Raw genomic sequence first — 20,282 nt, 5'->3', positions numbered from 1 at the left:
CTCTCATAGGTGCTGCTGCTGTCACAATCACCTTCAAGGCCTGATGATGGTATTGCCTCTGCTATTGTTGTTAATCCAGGCCAACCCTCTCCTAGGTGTTACAAGCTTTTCCTGTGAAACTCCTAAGTTGTCTTGGACTGAAAAAAAAGTCTCACTCTGATCCGTTGTTGGCTCTGCAACTCCAGATTTCAATTTGAGGAATTAATTTAAAGTTGTCTGGAGGGAGAATGTTTGGAGAGTTCAACTAAGTTGCTGTCCATACTCCACCGTCTTGGCTCTACCCTCCTCAAAATAATAGTTTTAAAAACAAGTTCTTAATGTTGATTTTTGACTCCTCCCTACTTTGTTTTTCTCTTTGTTCTGGTTTATTTATATATGTTTTCCCCCCCCCAATTTTCCCCTGAGCCCCTTCTTGAGGGCTTAGACTTTTTGCCTTTTATTTGTATTCTTAGTGTTTAGGTTAGTGTCTGATGCAGAGTAAGTGCTTAATAATGCTTGCTGATTGTGTCCTGTCTTTCTCTGCTTCTGTTCACTTTATCTCCCATATTCAAAATACCATCTCCCATTTCTTGGTCATTTTCCATCCATTAGAAAACCTTTCTTTTCAGGACTATCTTCAAATTTCAACTTGTCTGAGAAAACTTTCCTGACTTGTAGAGGGAAAAGTGATCATTTTCTTACTCAAGATTTCCCATAGTACTTTAATTAAATGACTTTGGAATCTGTTACATGCAAGATTCTGTTACTGTCATTCAATCATGTCTGGCTCTTCATGACCTCATGAACCATAGCACCCCAAACTCTTTTATCCACCATCATTTCTTGAAAACTCTGATCTCATGTTCACTGATTCCATGACACTATCTATCCATCATCCTTTGCCATCATCTTTTCCTTTTGCCTTCAATCTTTCCTAACATCAGGATCTTTTCAAATGAGATCTGTCATCTTATGTGGCTAAAGTACTTAAGTTTCAGTGTTTTTCCTTCCAAAGAATTATCTGAATTAAGTATTGATTGACAGCTTCTCTCTTCTTGCTGTCCAAAAGTCTTCTCTAGCAGCACAATTGAGAAGCATTGATTCTGTGGTGTTCTGCTTTCCTTACAGCCTAATTCTCATAGCCATGCAATGCTACTGAAAAAACTATAGGTTTGATCATATGAACCTTTGTCAATAAGGTGATAACTTGCTTTTGCCATAGCTTTCCTTCCAAGGAGCAAGTGCCTTTTAATTTCAAGACTTCAGTCACCATTTGCAGTGTTGAACCCAAGAATGTAAACTCTGACACTGCTTCCATTTCTTTTCCCTCTTTTTTGTTTTCCAGGAAGTGATGGAACTAGTTGCCAAGAACATGATTTTTTTTGATATTAAGTTTTAAGTTAGCTTTTACACTTTCTTTTTACCTTCATCACCCTTTCTTTCTTCCATCAGATTGGTATTGTCTGAGATCATTGGTATTTCTCCCGACAACCATAATTTCAGCTTTTGATTTACCTATTCTGGCATTTTGCATGATGCATATAAATTAAATAAATAAGGTGATAATATACCATATTTTTCCATGCGTAAGATGCTCCCATGTATAAAACACATCTTAATTTTGGGGCCCAAAATTTGTAAAAAAGATGTATTACATAAAGTTAATGAATTCAAGTTTTAGTTATCATAAAATTCATACAACTCATCACTGTCAAAACTCTTTATCCATTAGCTTGTCTTCTTCTGTGTTTGATGAGGAATCACAGTCTTAGGAGAGGTTCTCTTTGCTCACCTGCCTGTGCTCTGGTCTGGGGTTGACCACAAGCACTCCCTGGACAAGTCTGTTGGTGGACGCATGCTTAGTCCATTCCATTTCACGAACCTGAAGCACCAATTGTGTCCTCCTTCAAAATGAGTCACTTCTTTTTAATCAGCAGTTCTTCTTGCCTCATACTGAACCTCACAGGAATTCCAATTTCCCTTTGCTCTTCAGTTTATATCTTCAATTTCCTCTCTAACTCAGGCCATTTTGCTTATTTGTCTCTCATAGTCTTCTGCTGTGGTGTTTTCAGTAAGATTTCTTCTTCCCACAGCCAGTCTTGGATTGTTTTCTCAGTTGGAGGAGGACCAAACTGATGATCAGCAGCCCGATTTCCATTCACTTTTGCAAACTGGATCACTTTGAACTTGAATTCAGCACTATACAAAAAATATTTTCTGAACCATTTCTGGGCAGAATGTGGCAGTATATAACCTAATATACTGATAAGAAATGTGGAACAATGAGTGCAAAGACAAGTGTGAAAAAGTGGGAAATGTAAGTAAAAAAATCTGCAATCTAGATGCTCCCAGTTTTTAGACCCAGAGTTTAAAAAAAAAGGTGCATCTAACATGGGGAAATATGGTACATCCTGTACTCCTTTTCCAATTTTTTTTTTTGGAACTCAGATTTTATTTTTATTTTGAATTTTTTACAATTTTTCCCCTAACCTTGATTCCCCCCCCCCTCCCCACAGAAGGCAGTCTACTAGTCTTTACATTGTTTCCATTGATCTAAGTTGAATGTGATGAGAGAGAGTCATGTCTGGCTCTTCATGACCACATATTCCTAAGGAAGAAAAATAAAGTATTATTCCTGACTGTTGCACTAATGGAATGGGCAAGTCCATCAAGGTTAGTCATCACCCCCATGTTGCTGCCAGGGTGCCCAATGTTCTTCTGATTCTACTCATCTTGCTCAGCATCAGTCCATGCAAATCTTTCCAGGCTTCCCTGAATTCCCATCCTTCCTGGCTTCTAATAGAGCAATAGTGTTCCATCCCATACATATACCACATTTTGTTAAGCCATTCCCTAATTGAATGACATGTATGTTAATTTCCAATTCTTTGTCACCACAAACAGAGCTGCTATAAATATTTTTGTATAAGTGATTTTTTAAATATATAGAATACTAAAATATTCTTGTTTAAGAGTAAACATAATACCCCTCCCCCCAAAAAATATAGACCCTCATGAGAAATAAAGTAAAGGAAAGGGAAAAAAATGTATTTCAGTCTGTGTTCTGATACCATCAACTCTGTCTCAGGTAGCTTGCATTCTTCATCATAAATCCATCACAGAAGCCACCTCCATACTTTTCCACAGTTGCCGCTGCTGACTGTAACTCCCTCCATCCATTCCACCCCACTACCATATACTATAGTCTCTCTCTCTCCCTTCGCCCCATCCCTCTTCAAAAATGTGCTGTAGGGCAGCCAAGTGGTGCCGTGGACAAAGCACTAGCCCTGGGGCCAAGAGGCCCCCAAGTTCATGTACTACCCCAGAGACCCAGCAACCACTGAGCCCCATAGGCCTGGACAAGCCAACCAATCCCAGCCCCTTGCAAGAAGTAAAAAAAAGAAAATGTGTTATATCTGATTATTCTCTCCTTTTATCTACCCTCTCTTCTATCACCCACATCCCCCTCTTCCCACTTCTCTCCTCCTTACTCCAGATGTGTATACTCTATTGAGTGTGTATGCTGTTTCCTCTCAGAGCCATTTCTGGTAAGAGTGAAGGTTCCCTCATTCCCCCTTGCCTTCCCCCTCCCATATTGCAAAAGCTCATTGTAAAAAAAATAAAAAATTTATCTTTTATACAAAATATCTTAGCCTATTCTGCCTCTCCTTTCTCTTGCTCCTAGTGCATTTCCCTTTTAGCCATTGACTACATTTTTACAATTATATCTTCAAATTCAGCTTTCTCCTGTGCTGCATCTATAAAAGCTTATTCTATCTGCTCTATTAAATGAAAAGTTTCATATGAGTATTATCAGTATCATTTTTTAAAATAACAAACTTTTATTTATTATGATGGTAGACAATGGGCTTAATTAACATGCCCAAAGTCACACAACTAGGTGATTATTATGTATCTGAGCTGAGATTTGAACTGAGACTTGAATTGAGCTTCTGACTTAAAAGGCTGGCGCTCTATCCACTGCACCACCTAGCTGCCCCCAGTATCTTTTTTTTCTATGCAGGAATACATGCAGTTTATCATCATTAAGTCCCAGCACCTTGCAAAAAGTAAAAAAGAAAATATTTTATATCTGACTGTTCTCTCCTATGATCTACCCTCTCCTCTATCACCCATATCCCCCCCTTCCCCCTTCTCTCCTCCTTACTCTAGATGTCTATACCCTATTGAGTGTGTATGCTGTTTCCTCTCTGAGCCATTTCTGATAAGAGTGAAAGTTCCCTCATTCCCCCTTTGCCTCCCCCCCTTCCATATCATTGCAAAAGTTCATTGGGAAAAAAAATGTGAAGTATTTTAGCCTATTCCACCTCTCCTTTCTCTTACTCCCTGTACATTTCCCTTTTAGCCATTGACTCCATTTTTACAATATATTATATCTTCAAATTCAGCTCACTCCTGTGCTGCATCTATAAAAGCTCCTTCTACCTTCTCTATTAAATGAGGAAGCTCATATGAGTATTACCAGTATCATTTTTATATGCAAGAATACATACAGTTCAACACCATTAAATCCCTCATAATTTACTCTTCTCCTCTGCTCTCTGTGCTTCACCTGAGTCCTGTATTTGAAGGTCAAATTTTCTGTTCAGCTTTGGTCATTCCAGGAACATTTGAAATTCCCCTGGTTCATTGAAAGTCCATCTTTTCCCCTGGAAGAGGTTGTTCAGTTTTGCTGGTTAGTTGATTCTCAGTTGCATTCCAAGCTCTTTTGCCTTCTGGAATATTATATTCCAAGCCTTACCAGCTCTTAATGTAATTGCTGATAAGTCCTGTGTGATCTTGGCTGCAGCTCCACGGTATTGGAATTGTGTCCTTCTGGTTGCTTGTAGTATTTTCTCTTTGACTTGGGAGTTCTGGAACTTGGCTATAATATTCCTGGGGGTTGTTTTTTTTTGGGATCTCTTTCTGGGGGAGATCAGTGGATTCTCTCAATTTCTATTTTGCCCTTTGCTTCTAGGATATCTGGGCAATTTTCATCATGCACATCATGAAATATAAAAAAAATTGTTTTAAATAGGCAATGAATTCTTTTTCCTTTTGACCTTAGAATTACTCTTATTCTGTGTCTCAAAACATTTCAGAAATGAATAGGTATAAGAAAAAAGGTATTCTCTGTGTATGGGCACCAAGATTTGATGTACATTTATCCAATAAGAGGTAGTAGAGTAATTTACCATCATTAATTTGTGCTTCAGAAGGGAAATGAGGGATTATATCCCAAGTAATTCAATGCAAAAGTTATTTGACATTCCAGTGTGTTAAAATTATTTGTCAGGTAGGGAATAATTTATTTTCTTCTTTAGGTTTTACTTTCTCTGGTATTTGTTATGCTAATAATAGCACATAAAGGTGGAATTAAATTAGATAATCTAGAAACATACTGAAAAGGAATTTAAAATAGCTTTAAATATGGCAGTGGATAAGTTATAACATAGATAATCAAGTTTTTATAATCATATTTGAATATATTTAATATAAATTACCTTACTTTTGTATTTACCTTGTTCTCAAAAATGGAGATTTGACTGGTAACAAAATTTTGAGAATTAAATAAGGTAGTAGTGATGACTTTTCATCTTGTTTGATGATTGATTTTTTTGTGTTTTTCTTTTGTAAAGAAAGCTTGGTAAAGCAGATTTAAGTTCTAATTATTTTTATTCATTCTTACAGGCTGCTGAATCAGGAATAATCAAAGTTAAAACGATAGCTGCACGAAGCACTGAAATTTTGACAGGTAAATTGTTTGCACTAAAAATATAGTGGTGAATGATAAGAATATCTAAGTAGAAAGTCAAAATCTTCTTTTGGAAAGAGGATCAGTTACCTTGCCCTTTTCCTTAAAATTTCAGGAAAAATTTTTCCAATGATAATAGAGAATATACATATATATATATATATATATACATATATATATGTATATATATATATATATATATACATATATATATATATGTCTTCATCAGACAAGTGAATTACATTCCAGAAATTCATTTTTAAGTTATTTGGTTGGAATTTAAAGCATATTATGAATGATGATTAAGTTCCGAGGACTTGTCACTAAAATACTATGGTACCAATGGTACATGAAGCAGCTAGGAACACATTGGTGGATTATATTGGCACAGAGAGGGGGAAGGAGATAAGAAAGGCTTTCTTTTTGTTTCATTGGTATGTGCCTGATCTTAGGTTTCAAAATAAAGTTTATCTCTGTCCCATTTCCTTATTTTCACTTTCCACAATTTTTTGATAATTTTTTTTCTTTTTGACTCTTACTGCCCTATCCTGCCCTAAGCTCCCTGTTATAGGAATTTAACTACCTCAGAAGCACTATATAGTTTGAAAAGATTTTTCTGGCTCCCATCTCCCCCTTCTCTTCCATTATACACACTCTCTTAATGAAATTGTTTTAGCTTGTTACTGTAAGGTATGAATGATTGTATAGGGGATGAATTTTTGTGTATGGACATTCTCAGAAAGCCAAACCCTGCCAATGTGTTGGGGACTGGGGACTGCTTTTTCACAACTGATTTCCTTCATTCAGTTATCAACCTTCACAGTTTCCTAATAGCTAAGTATATTCACTATGATTCTTATGACTGTATTGGTGGGAGGGGACGGGAAAGAAGAAGGTAAGATTAAAGGATGGTCCATAGTCATCTTTGAATATAATGATACATATTTTCCCTTGTTCCCATCATTGTTTATATCATGCAGGAGTGAACGTTTTAAGGGTAAATTTTCTTTACCCTTTCTTTCTTTAATTGATTAAATTAGCTGACAAATTTTTAATGCAAGAACCTTTTTTTCCCCCAAACTCCCCCAAGTATTCATAACTATAAGGATTGTTACTATCCAGCAAGACCAAGAAGTTTGTGCTTAAAGTATCTCTTCTTGTAACCTAGGAGATAGTAGCATTCAGCCTAATTTCTTTTGACACTGAAGGATTCTTTGATTTATACCTCTCTCTCTTTAGACATTTTCCTTTAATGCCTCCTCTATTTTTTCTTTGTTTTCATTGCTCTCATGAATGCTGACATAAGTGGGAATCCTATGCCAGGTAATGTCAGCAGTGACAAATGCATAAGATTCAAAACTGAGAAAAATTTCTTTTTCTGTTTGGAAATAAATAAGAGAAATAGTTTCAGTATATTTTATATATGAAACCAGATTTCTTGACCCTACTTTTACCTACAAATTTTGTTTTCATAGTCACAATTTTTCTTAGGAGTAAAAAAATGATTTTGAATGACTTTGTTGTATTATAATAAGAAACACACTATTGAGAACAATTTTTTTAAACCATTGTGATAATTTAAATAATAATAAATGAAATTGTGATAATTTTAATGATAAATCTATCCAAATTATTTTCTCATTATAAAATATTTTTGACTTATTTGGTATATTTTAACAATTCAGTGTAATTTTAATGAATAATTATTAATATTTTACAAATAACAGTAAGGTACTTCATTTAGCCACTACTTATTGAACATCTGTTTATTTGCAAAAATCCTGTTAGTGGCTCTGTTTGGGTGGGGGAGGGGTAAGTTTAAAAAAAATGCTATAATATTTGCCCTGAAGTATAGTGTTATACACAGATTAAAGGTTAAAGAACAAATCAGTAGTTTAATGTAGTACAAGAGATAAAAGGCAGTAGATTAATATGGTCAAAATAATTTGTGAGAGGTATAAGTTTAGATGAGGGAAAGAATTTGGAGAGGTCTGCTGTCAAACTCCCCCCCCCCCCATCAGAAGTCACACAGATTTTAGCAGGGATTCTGTGAGTTCAATTCTTATGGATTTCATTGAGATCAAAATTCTACTTCATACTTTTCTAACCTATTACTAACAGTTTATATCTGAAAAAAATTTTCCTTCTCAACCATCTGTTTCACATAGCCCATTACTTTTTTCCCTTGTGTCTTTTCATGAATATTGACATAAGTGAGAATTCGGTGGCAGGTAATACAAGCATTGAAAACCTGGAAAATTCAATAAGTAGTAATAGAAAAATATTTTAATTGAAAGTACCTGTATTCTTTTTAAAAGTTTCAGGGGAAAGATGGCAGCAGGAGAAGAGCCTCTCCTAGGTGCTCTCTCTAAAATATTTCAAAAATCTTAAAATTATGACTCTAACTAAATTTTTGAGAGATAGAACCCATAGAAAGATCCAGTGAGACAATTCTCCAGCCCAAGGTAACTTGGAAAATAGTGGAAAAACTCCTTTCCATGGGGTTAGAGGGGCTGCCTACCAGAGTGAAGAAGCTTCAGCCTCCTGGGAACAGCCCCAGAGTGTCTGGGAGCTGTAGCTCTCGGCAGCAGAAGCAATTTCCTGACCTACACCTCAGGGAGCATCAAGCACAACTTGAAGGATCAACGTGGAGACCTCTACCAGAGCGAGCCGGAAGTCCAGACCCTCAAGTTGGTTGTGGCAGTCAATCTGCCAAGATCCAGGAAACAGAGGCAGTAGCCAGCATGCAGGAGCCTCCAGGTAACTACACCCTGAGCATCAGCCCCCCGAAGGTAGGGGAGTAGAGAGAGACTTCTGAGGTCTGTCCTCTGTCCCTCAATCAGGACTCTGGGGCCCTGACCACAATCAGATCCTGTTTGCAGTCTAAGGCCCCCCCCCCGCCCAATAGAACAGGGACTCCCTTCCCCCTAGCCCTGTGGCAGAGGGGTTTGCTTGTGGTCATTCACAGACCAGGAGAGCAGTCAAAGCCTCACACACTGAGGTCCTTGTGGGAGGGTGTGCTAATAATACTCAAAAGCTGAGGAAGCACCCCAAAACCACATATTGGCTGGAGAAATCAGTAAACAGAGAAAAAAGAGGAACCAGACCATTGACAAATACTTTGTCTATGATTACAAGGAGGATCAAATACTCAATCTGAGGATGAAGAAGTACAAGCTTCTGCATCTAAAGACTCCAAGAAAAATGGAAGTTGGGCTCAGGTTATGAAAGAACTCAAAGAAGATTTTGAAAATCAAGTAAGGGAGATAGAAGAAAAATTGGGAAAAGAAAGGAAAGAGATGAAGGAAAAAAACATGAAAACAAAGTCAGCAGCTTAGTCAGGGAGATCCAAAGAAATGCTGAAGAAAATAACATGTTAAAAGCCAGCTTAGATCAAATGGATAAAACAGTTCAAAAAGTTATTGAGGAGAAGAATGCTTTAAAAAGTAGAATTGGCCAGATGGAAAAAAAGATAAGAAAGTTCTGTGAGGAAAACAAATCTTTCAGATGTAGAATGGAGCTAAAAGGAAGCTGATGACTTATGAGAAATCATGACACAATACTTCAACACCAAAAGAATGAAAAATTAGAAGAAAATGTAAAAGATCTGGAAAATAGATTCAGGAAAGATAATTTAAAAATTTATTAGGATACCTGAAAATCATGATCAGGAAAAGAGCCTTGACGTCATTTTTAAAGAATTCCTACAGGAAAATTGTCTTGATATCCTAGAAGCAGAGGGCAAAATAGAAATTGAGAGAATCCATCAATCTCCCCTGGAAAGAGACACAAAAAAAACCAACCCCCAGGAATATTATAGCCAAGTTCTAGAACTCCCAAGTCAAAGAGAAAATACTACAAACAGCTATAAGGACATAATTCAAATATTGTGGCGCTGTAGTCATACAGGACTTATCAGCAGCTACATTAAGAGCTCGTAAGGCTTGGAATATAATATTCCAGAAGGCAAAAGAGCTTGGAATGCAACTGAGAATCATCTAACCAGCAAAACTGAACATCCTCTTCCAGGGGAAAAGATGGACTTTCAGTGAACCAGAAGAATATAAAATGTTCCTGTTGAAATGACCAGAGCTGAACAGAAAATTTGACCTTCAAATACAGGACTCAGGTGGAGCATAGAGAGCGGAGGAGAAGGGTAAATTATGAGGGATTTAATGGTGTTGAACTGTATGTATTCTTGCATATAAAAATGATACTGGTAATACTCATATGAGCTTCCTCATTTAATAGAGAAGGTAGAAGGAGCTTTTATAGATGCAGCACAGGAGTGAGCTGAATTTGAAGATATAATACATTGTAAAAATGGAGTTAATGGCTAAAAGGGAAATGTACAGGGAGTAAGAGAAAGGAGAGGTGGAATAGGCTAAAATACTTCACATTTTTTTTTCCAATGAACTTTTGCAATGATATGGAAGGGGGGAAGGCAAGGGGGAATGAGGGAACTTTCACTCTTATCAGAAATGGCTCAGAGAGGAAACAGCATACACACTCAATAGGGTATAGACATCTAGAGTAAGGAGGAGAGAAGGGGATATGGGTGATACAGAAGAGGGTAGATCATAGAGAATAGTCAGATATAAAACATTTTCTTTTTTACTTTTTGCAAGGTGCTGGGATTGAGTGGCCTGTCTGGGACCATGGGGCCGGTTAGTAGCTGGCTCTTTGGGGTGGTACGTGAGCTTAGGGGCCTCATGCCCCCAGGGCCAGTGCTTTGTCTGCTGCACCACTTGGCTGCCCTAAGAGCACATTTTGGAAGAAGGACGGGGTGGAGAGAGAGAGAGAGACAGAGACAGAGACAGAGACAGAGACAGAGAGAGAATATAGTATATGGTAGTGGGGAGGAAGGGGTGGAGGGAGTTATGGCAACTGTGGAAAAATATGGAGGTGGCTTCTGTGATGGATTTATGATGAAGAATGCGAGCTACCTGAGACAAAGCTGATTGTATCAGAACACAGACTGAAACACATTTTTTTTCTCTTTATTTTACTTAATTTCTCATGGGGTTCTATATTTTTGTGGGAGAGAGTGTTACATTTGCTCTTAAACAAGAATATTTTAGCAATGTATAAAGAAATGTGGAGTTTGAACAGAGGCTAAAAGCTATTACCTTTAGGGTATGATTTCTCTCTCATCATATTCAACTTGGATCAATGTATACTGTGGACTGCCTTCCGTGGGGGGGGGGGGGGGAGCAAGATTGGGGGAAAGGTTGTGGAATACTAAATAAACAAAGTAAAAAACAAAAAAAGAAAGTTTCATGAGGAGGCTTTCTTGTCCACAGATCATGGATAATTTCTTGTCAGGGAATTTGGGTTCAATCTTGGCTATGCTGTTCTCTAATTTAGCAGATGACTAAAATCTTTGGTCCTCAGTTTCCTCATCTGTAAAACTGAACAGTTGGATTATCTCCTGTGAATGTTCATTTATATTTTGTATATGGGGTTTGTTTTTTTTTTTTAGATTTTTGGCAAATGGGGTTAAGTGGCTTGCCCAAGACCTCAGAGCTAGGTAATTATTAAGTGTCTGAGACCGGATTTGAACCCAGGTACTCCTGACTCCAGGGCCGGTGCTTTAACCATTGCGCCACCCAGCCGCCCCTTTGTATATGTGGATCATAAAGTTAGAATTTAAATTTCGTTGGGTCGGGGACAATTTCAGTTTTGCCTATAATGGGACAGTTAGGTGGCTCAGTGGATAGAGAGAATGAGACCTGGAATTAGAAAGATTTATCTTCCTAAATTCAAATCTGGCCTCAGACACTTACTATTGTGATCCTGGACAAGTCACTTAACCCTGTTTGTCCCGATTTCCTTCTCTGTAAAATGAGCTAGAGGAGGAAATGGCAAACCTCTTCAGTATCTTTGACAAATGGGATTATAAAGAGTCAGACATAATTGACTGAACAAGAAAACGCTTCCTACAGTGTACATAGTAGATTTTCTCATGACTAAAGATCATGGCATTTACTTCAACTGGATTGTTCTTTCCTTGATATCATAAAAAAACAATTTTTTGAAGATTATAGTGCCCTGGCTTATACTAGATCAACATTTTATATCCATGAATAGTGACCCATAGCTGAAATATTCTATTCCAGGTGGTAATAAAACTTTAATATTAAAAAAAAAAATCTGTGACTTTTTTGATGTGGCAGTCCCCTGCACTAGTGAAATTGCAACTCTTCTGCAACTTGTCTTGCAAAAATTTATCATCCCGGGGTAGCTAGGTGGCACAGTGGATAGAGCACCCGCCCTGGAGTCAGGATTACCTTTGTTCAAACCCGACCTCAGGCACTTAATAATTATTAAGCCTAGCTGTGTGGCCTTGGGCAAGCCACTTAACCCCATTGCCTTGCCAAAAAAAAATTATCATCCTTTGGTTAGCCAAATGATAATCTTTTTTATATTTAACTAAGCAAATCCTCTGGAAACAGACAAATTAAACCCATCACAGAGCCTTTACTCAAAGGCTAGTTGTTAAGAATTTCCAGACCTAATTTGTTTGTAGTCACTTGAGACAAGGAAATAGGAATTGAAAGGCATGATCCCTCGTGCTAATGAAAGGCTATAAAATATAATAACCTCATTTGTTAAATATAAATCAGCACCACGGTGGCCTGTGTATCCTTGAGCAAGTTACTTAAGCCCTTGTCTGCCTCTGCTTCCTTATCTGTAAAATGGAGATGATTATAGCACCTGCCTCCCAGAGGATCAGATGAGATAATAATTAAAAAGCACATAACCAGTGTCTGAGTCAGAGTGAGCACTCTATAAATGTTAGCCGTTTTTGTTATTATGTAAATATTAGTAATCCCAACTAACTGGCTCATGAGTAGGAGATGGGGTATGTTTTAGAATTGAATTTATTGATTAGGTGAGGTGGAGTTTGTGATTGTATTTTTGTGCCCCTTTATGTCTTTCCCTTCTGTTTTTCTTGGCTTCTCATTATCTTTGTTTTCCTTTCTTGCTTCTTGTCTTACTGCTGCTTTTAGTTTTCTTATCTATGTTCTTTACCTGCTTTGACATCCCTTCTTGTGTTCTTTCTAGCCATGAATTTTCTCAGTCCTTGGTTGGCTCATTGAAAAACTGACTATTCTAATTTATGATCTGATCAACTTCTTTTTATCTTTTGTGGCCATGATAACATTTTTTACAAGTTTAATTTGTATCTGCTTCTTTGCTTGTCATGAAAATGTAACCAATTGAGAAGGGAACCATATCATCTTTTCATAGATAGCATCCTAAATCTGTGGTAAAAATTTTAGTTCAACCCACTCATTTTACTCACCTAATGTCACATAGGTAGTGTTTTCCATTATATTGTAAATGAGTTTTTGAATATAGTAGTTGTTTTGTAGCTAATGTTTATACAATAAATAATACATAGTGAAGATTAGTTGATCTTTTTAAAAAAATTTTTAAGGGGCAGCTAGGTGGCACAGTAGCACTGGCCCTGGAGTCAGGAGTACCTGAGTTCAAATTTGACCTCAGACACTAGCTGTGTGACCTGGGGCAAATCACTTAACCCCCATTGCCTTGCAAAAAAACCAAAAAAAATTTTTTTTAACATTTTTATTTTTGAGTTCCAAATTTTATCCCTCCCTCTTTTCTGCCCTTCCCCTCTCCCCCCAGACAGCAAAGAATCAGGAATATGTTACACAAATGCAAAACATTTACAAAACAGTTACAAAACATTTACGAACAGTTACAAAAATGTAAAACATTTCTATATTAGTTACGTTGTCAAGGAAGATAAAAAAAGAAAGTGAAAAACAGCAAATTTTGATATATTGTCTGTCTCATCTTTTTCTTTAATGAAATTATCAATTATTTTTTTGATCTACTCATTTTAGGAATCAGTTATTTAATTTCCAATTAATTTTTAATCGTTCTGTTGTCCATTATTAAATATAGTTTTTATTGTATATGAACTGAAAAAAGAAGCATTTGCTATTCTTGCTTTTCTGCATTTAGTTGTGAGATTTTTAGAATTTGGCTATGATATTCTTGGAACTTTTCATTTTGGGATCTGTGAGGAGATGACTGTAGAATTTTTTCAATTCTATTTTGCCCCCCTCCTCCACTAATATATCAGGACAGTTTTCTTTCATAATTTCTCAAAAGATGTTGTATCATGGCTTTTTTTTTTTAGGTATTTTGCAAGTCAAATGGGGTTAAGTGACTTGCCCAAGGCCACACAGCTAGGTAATTATTAAGTATCTGAGGTCAGATTTGAACCTAGGTACTCCTGACTCCAAGGCTGGTGCTTTATTCACTATGCCACCTAGCCGCCCCCAAGGCTTTCTTTTTTAACCATGACTTTCAGAGAGTCCAATAATTCTTAATTTATCTCTCTTGGATCTGTTTTCTAGGTCATTTGTTTTTCTTTTGAGCAATTTCACATTTTCTTCTAATTCTTTAATTTTTGGATTTTATTTTACCTAGCTTGATGTCTCACAGAGTTATGAATTTCTACTTGGTCAGTAGCATTTTTAAGGGATTATTTGTACTTCCTTTATCATTTTACTAGTTCTAGTTTTTAGTGAGGTTATTTTTCCTCAGTAAATTTCCTTAGTAAATTTTTATAGGAGAACTATGCTATCAACTCTTGTTTTTATGATTCTTTTGCATTACTCTCATTTTTCTCTTCTACTTCACTAATTTGCTTTTTTTTTTCTAGTTTTTGTTTTGTTTTTGTTTTTTTGCAAGGCAAAAGGGGTTAAGTGGCTTGCCCAAGGCCACACAGCTAGGTAATTATTAAGTGTCCGAGGTCTGATTTGAACTGCAGTTACTGGAGTTTTGAACTCAGGTACTCCAGGGCCAGTGCTCTATCCACTGCGCCACCTATCTGCCCCACTAATTTGCTTTTAAAATCCTTTTAAAGGTCTTCTGGGATTCTTTTTGGTTCTTAGACCAAATTAAATTTTGTTTTAAGGCTTCACACATAACCATTTATTATATTATTGTCCTCTTCTAAGTTTATTCCTTGATCCTCCCTGTCACCACAGTAACTTTCTATAGTCATTCTTTATGTTTTTTGCTCATTTTTCTGCCTTTTTTTGTGACATGTTTTTACGTGAGAGTTGGGCTCTGTTCTTTTTGGTCTGGGGCTCAGGGTCTTACTGTTCGTTTTCACTGGACTTCAGGATTTAGCAGCTTACTTTCACGGGAGGGTAGGCTCCCCTTCTGGTCTGTACTTGCAGGTGGGGCCTACTGTTGGTCTCCTCTAAGTTGGTACTGCTAACCTAACCCAGGGGTGGTACCCTGCTGCTGAATTGATTGAGAGGGAAAACAGGAAACAGGATCTCTCTGTTGACAGGCCCCAGGGTTAGGGTCTCACTATTGGCCAGCTCTGGGTCTGGGTTTCTGTCCTGGTTAGGACCCAGGCTCACTGGTGGCTTATACTGAGTGTGGGCTTGCTGAAGTGGGTTTTTGCTGTATTGCTCAGATTGCATACTTGCAGAGGGGCTGCTGGTTTGCACAAGGGTGGGGCCTTGTTGGTGGATTGCCTCCCAGCTTGGGGCCTTGCTGCAGACTCTCTTCTGTGAGACTTGCTGCTATCTGCTACTGCTCTTGAACCTTCCTCCCCACCCACTCTAGTGAGCCAGACCTTTTCTGCTATGCAGGTAAGCTGCTTTCCTGCTTCTAGATCAGTTCTGAGACAGTTTTCTAGTTGTTTGGAAGGGAATTTGGGAGGACTTTAGAGAATTCCTTCTTCACTCCTCCATTTTGACCCTAGAAGTCTAATTAATTGACCTTTAAGGTACTTTAAAGACCTTTAAGGTCTTTAAATCTTTAAATCCTATAAAAATATAAGTGATAGGAGAGAAACTTAAAATGGGTAAAAGAAGGAAAGACATTCATATTGTAGCTTCATGGACTTTCTCTTGTGGGACAAAGGGAGTCCTGGTTACTGGCTATTTGAAGATGACAAGAGATAATGTCATAGGATGATAAAGTTTGAGAAGTGCTGCTATTGAATCATATTTTTGAATCTCTAAATCAGGGTATCTTGTTGCAGCTCAGAGTTTTCTGAGTCCCTTTATTTGTTCTTAAAGGCCTCTCTAAATTATGTAGTTACTTGGGCTCTGCTATAGGGAAAGAAAAAAAGAGGAATCTTATTCAGAAAGGTTTATGCATCTGAAAGAGGATGTTTTGTACAGCTGTCTGGAGCCAAGAGGTTGATGTTATCTACCTGTCACAGGTGCTCCAAATCTGTCCAAATCTGTCCAAATCATGGTGGTGATGTGATAGCTATTAAGATGGCTTCCCAACCCTCTTTTTTCCTTTTCTCTACAGGAAAAGTTTATTTCTGGTGTGTTAAGAGATTCTCCTTAATGGGATGGGAGAATAGATGGTGATTTGGCAAAGGCAAGTTTTTAATCTACTACTTCTAGATGTGTGCTTTGAGATCTTTGAGCACAGTACCCGTGTGAAGGAAAAGGGAGGATAGAATATGAAACTAACATTTTTCAATTTTATTCAAGGTTAGCTCACATTGGGTATGTGGAGGATCTTATCCATAATCCGATGTGATATGGTACTCTGGAGGTTCAGGTAGACATTTACCTATAAATTAAATTTGGAAAGGCAGGGAGCAACTTTTTAGGCTTCTTTCAGAGAGTAAAGCAAAAGAAACCAAGAGGCAATTAAAATTAAATAGGTATTAATGTATGCATTTCAAGGCCTGACCACTGCCAGAGGGTGGTCTCTATTGAGAGTTCTTAGCATCTTTTCCCCTGGGATTCTTAATTTGAATGATAACTCATTATGTGGGGAGAGGATAATGAACTTCCAGTACACAAAGATTCTGTAATTATTAATAACTATCTATGCATGTTTATATTTTCTGACAAACAAAAGTAATTATTTACTCCCTAAAAAAGAGGGTAGCATTCACTGTTGGAAAATTGGAAGATTAAAAAAGATGGAAATATTTGTATGCACATTATAAGTATGGTTAGCTAGCTGGCACACTTTCATAAAGTTCTTGACTTAGAGTCAGGAAGATCTGAATTTGAATTCTTCCCAGACACCTGCTAGATATCTGACACTAGTCAATTGACTTAATCTCTCACTGTCTTAGTTTCCACATCTGTAAAATGAAGGCAGTAATAGCACCTCCCTTTCAGAGTTGTGAGGATCCAATGACAATATTGTAATCATTAAAGTACTATATGTATGGTAACTATTATCATCACAAGAAAAATCATGATAATTATAAAATAGATATTGTGAAATGAATTGTGATACTCATAGTTCAATAGACTATAATAACAATTCCCATTTTACACTTGTAAATTTGTTTCAGCTTTGCATTGAAACATTATCATGGAAAATCTTTTAATGTGAATTGTGATCTGAGACAAAGGAACTTGGGAAATAGGGCAGAACCTAGCTCAGCTTTGGAAAACTGCTCCTTTGTGATATTTTCCATTGCCTAGATTAGTTATATTAGAGTTTGTCAGGACACCGCATGGAATGTTTAGATTCATAGAATGTTAGATTAGAAAAATGAAGATAGATTATATACTTTAGTCCCTTTACTTTGGAGATGAGGAAATTAAAACTTGAAACTTTCTTGTGTCACATAAATGTGGATGGTAGAGTAAGATTTTGTTATTTCCTATTGTAGAGTCTTTGTAATCAATTTTTTTTGAAACATAATTAAAGAGATGCTTTGAAAATTCTTTATAGATAATATTGGATGTTCCATTTACTGTTTTCTTTTCGGAAATATCTTTGTTTTAAAACAACTCTCAGGGCAGTTAGGTGGTGCAGTGGATGAAGCACCGGCCCTGGTGTCAGGAGTACCTGAGTTCAAATCCGGCCTCAGACACTTAATTACCTAGCTATGTGGCCTTGGGCAAGCCACTTTAACCCCATTGCCTTGCAAAAAAACCCAAAAAAACTCTCATGTCTCATCTTTTGTTCATGATTCTTTAACTGATAGATTAGTGAAGCTTCATTTAATCATTATTAAAAACATATAGTAGTTAAAATTTTTATCTTATTTTAAACATAGTACATTATTTATGTAATGTGTTTCAGTATCTTAAACTTTTGCTTTTCCTTAGGAGTTTTTATGAAGCCAATCCATTAGCAGAAGTTAAAATCAATATCTTAAGTATGGTTAGAATGTACTTTTACTTTACAAAAAATAGATATGGAAAATCTTAAACAATATTTTGAATGATAACTGATGATAGTTTTAAAAAAATTTCTTATCTTTGTTTTTACATCATTGTGTCTTTCAAATATATTTCCTTCTTCCCTCCCCAAAGTACATTCAGAAATGTTATTTCTTATAGCAAATAATAAAAAAGAATGTAAAGAGCAGTTTAGCAAAACTGATGAACATATCAACCTAGTCTGATAGAATATACAATGTTCAACAACCATGGTATATCACTTCTTTAGAGAAGAAAGAGAAGTATATATATTTTTTTTCCTTCTAGAGGGTTTTGTTATTGCAATCATGAATTGTATTTAGTTGTTACTGTTTTTTTTTAGTTTACTTTGTTGTAATCTTTGTGTTGTTTTCCTGATTACCTTTACTTTGCATCTATTCATATAAATCTTTCCATGCTACACTGTATTGTTTCTATGGCTCAACAATATTCCATTACATTTATGTACTACCATTTGCTTGGTTATTTACCCAGTCAATGAGTTTCTTGTTTGCAGTTCTTTGCTGTAACATACAGCACTGCTATGAATTTTTCAGCACATGTTGACATTTTCTGTTTTTGTGTTGGGGATATGTACTTAGCAGTGAAGTCTTTGAGTCAAAGGGTTATGGACATTTTAATAAATTTAAATTGAAATCTTTGTTTTTATATCACCTACAATTCCCAGTCCTTTACCTCTGCCTCTCCCAGAGAACCATTCCTTAAAAGAAAGAATTAAAAAAAGAGTAAATTCAGTTCATCAAAATTATAGAAGATCTAACATTTTATGAAGAATTCCATACCCATAGTCTTTTATGTCTTTAAAGCCAAGGAAGGTGCTTTCTTATAGGGTCCAGCTTGGTCATTATCATTTTTCAGCCTTTCATTTGGATTGCTTGGTTGTTTCATTTTTAAATCTTTGAGGTGTGGGTGTGGGTGGGCTTGGGTGTGTGTTGGTGTAGAGCTAGCTCAGTGGTACTGGGGATAGAGTGTTAGCATCACTAGCACTTACCCTCTGCCTAATTTTAGTTTTCCCATCTTTAAAATGGAGATGATGATAGCACACCACATAGGTGCTGTGATGATGGGTGATGGTCATGGTGATGGTGGTGATAGTAATGATTTTTAAGTATGGTTTTCTTGGAATCATTTCATTTTGATTCAGTTCATATCTTTCCATGGTTCTCTGGATTCATCCTCTTTTTCTTATAACACAAAATTACATTTATGAATCGATTGCATTTTATTTTCCCATTCCCCAATCAGTGGTTATCTATTGGTTTCCACTTCTTTTGCTCCCATTGAAAGTCCTGCTATAAATATTTTGTTATAGCTGAGTCTTTTTGTCATTGGCCTCTTTGAGGTATAAACCGATTTCTGAGTCAGTGGGTATGAACATTTTGGTTTCTTTCTTTATATAATCATAAAATAGCTTATTGAATATTTGGCCCAATTCATTAATGTCTACATCTTTCCATAATCTCTTCAACTCAAACATTAACCTATAAGATCATTAAAGGCTGTGATATAGTTGACTGTACTATGTAGATTATTAAAGGCTGTGATTTGGTTAACTGTACTGAATGTATTTTGTAAACTTGGCACAGAAGTCATTGGCTACACATGCATAAGTTACAGTAACTCACTAAGCAATAAAATCAAATTTTTTATTGTGAGATTGAAAACTAAAGGTTGTTTTATTTGCATTTCTCTTATTTTTAATCATTTAAAGAAGTCTTTCAGATGATTGTTACTTTAATATTCTTCTTTTTAAGAATTGTTGGCTTTTGTTCTTTGACCTCTTGGGGAACAAGTAGTTATTGTTCTTAAATCATTCTGTTGTCCATGTATCTTGGATATTAGTTTCCTTACAGAGATATTTGATATGGAGATGTTTCCTCTTCCATAAATTCCTTTTTCATCCTGTTTGTTTGAACAGGAGTTTTTCAATTTCATGTAATCACAATACTGTTATGGCCTATAGTGTTTCTCCAGCCAAAGTTATGAAATATACTTGAGTTAATTATTTTAATTTGTATGGAATAATGATAATAGTATAGCTATCTAGGAAGACCTAAGTTTATCATTTGGTGCATACTGACTGTTTGACCTGGGTCAAGTCATTTAATCTTTCAGTGTTATAGGCAGCCGTCTAAAACTCTCAAGTTATCTAAAAAGGACAGGAAAGAATTTCCTCACTAGAGAATTCGCTCTACCAGTGAAATCATAAATCTGTTTCTGTCTTTATCACTATGATTTGTAATATTTAGTTCATGCATCCATTTTGAGTTTATTAAGATATATGATGTAAACTCTTGGACTGTATTTCTCTTATTGATCTGGAGCAACCTTTCATG

At 36.3% G+C, this 20,282-nt stretch overlaps 1 protein-coding gene across 2 annotated transcripts in view; it reads left to right on the top strand.

The window, feature by feature from the left end:
- Positions 1-20,282, top strand: part of MON2 (MON2 homolog, regulator of endosome-to-Golgi trafficking) — a 167,878-nt gene that overhangs the window by 34,392 nt on the left and 113,204 nt on the right. For both annotated transcript variants that reach the window (XM_074226230.1, XM_074226231.1), the window contains exon 2: positions 5,671-5,734. In XM_074226230.1, coding sequence (XP_074082331.1) covers positions 5,671-5,734 — 64 coding nt within the window. The remainder of the gene's footprint in view (positions 1-5,670; positions 5,735-20,282) is intronic.

The sequence above is a fragment of the Macrotis lagotis genome, chromosome 2, assembly GCF_037893015.1.
Source record: "Macrotis lagotis isolate mMagLag1 chromosome 2, bilby.v1.9.chrom.fasta, whole genome shotgun sequence".
Classification (NCBI taxonomy): Eukaryota; Metazoa; Chordata; class Mammalia; order Peramelemorphia; family Peramelidae; genus Macrotis; species Macrotis lagotis.
The sequence above is the reverse complement of the archived record's forward strand: the minus strand, read 5'-3'. Positions and strand labels throughout refer to the sequence as shown.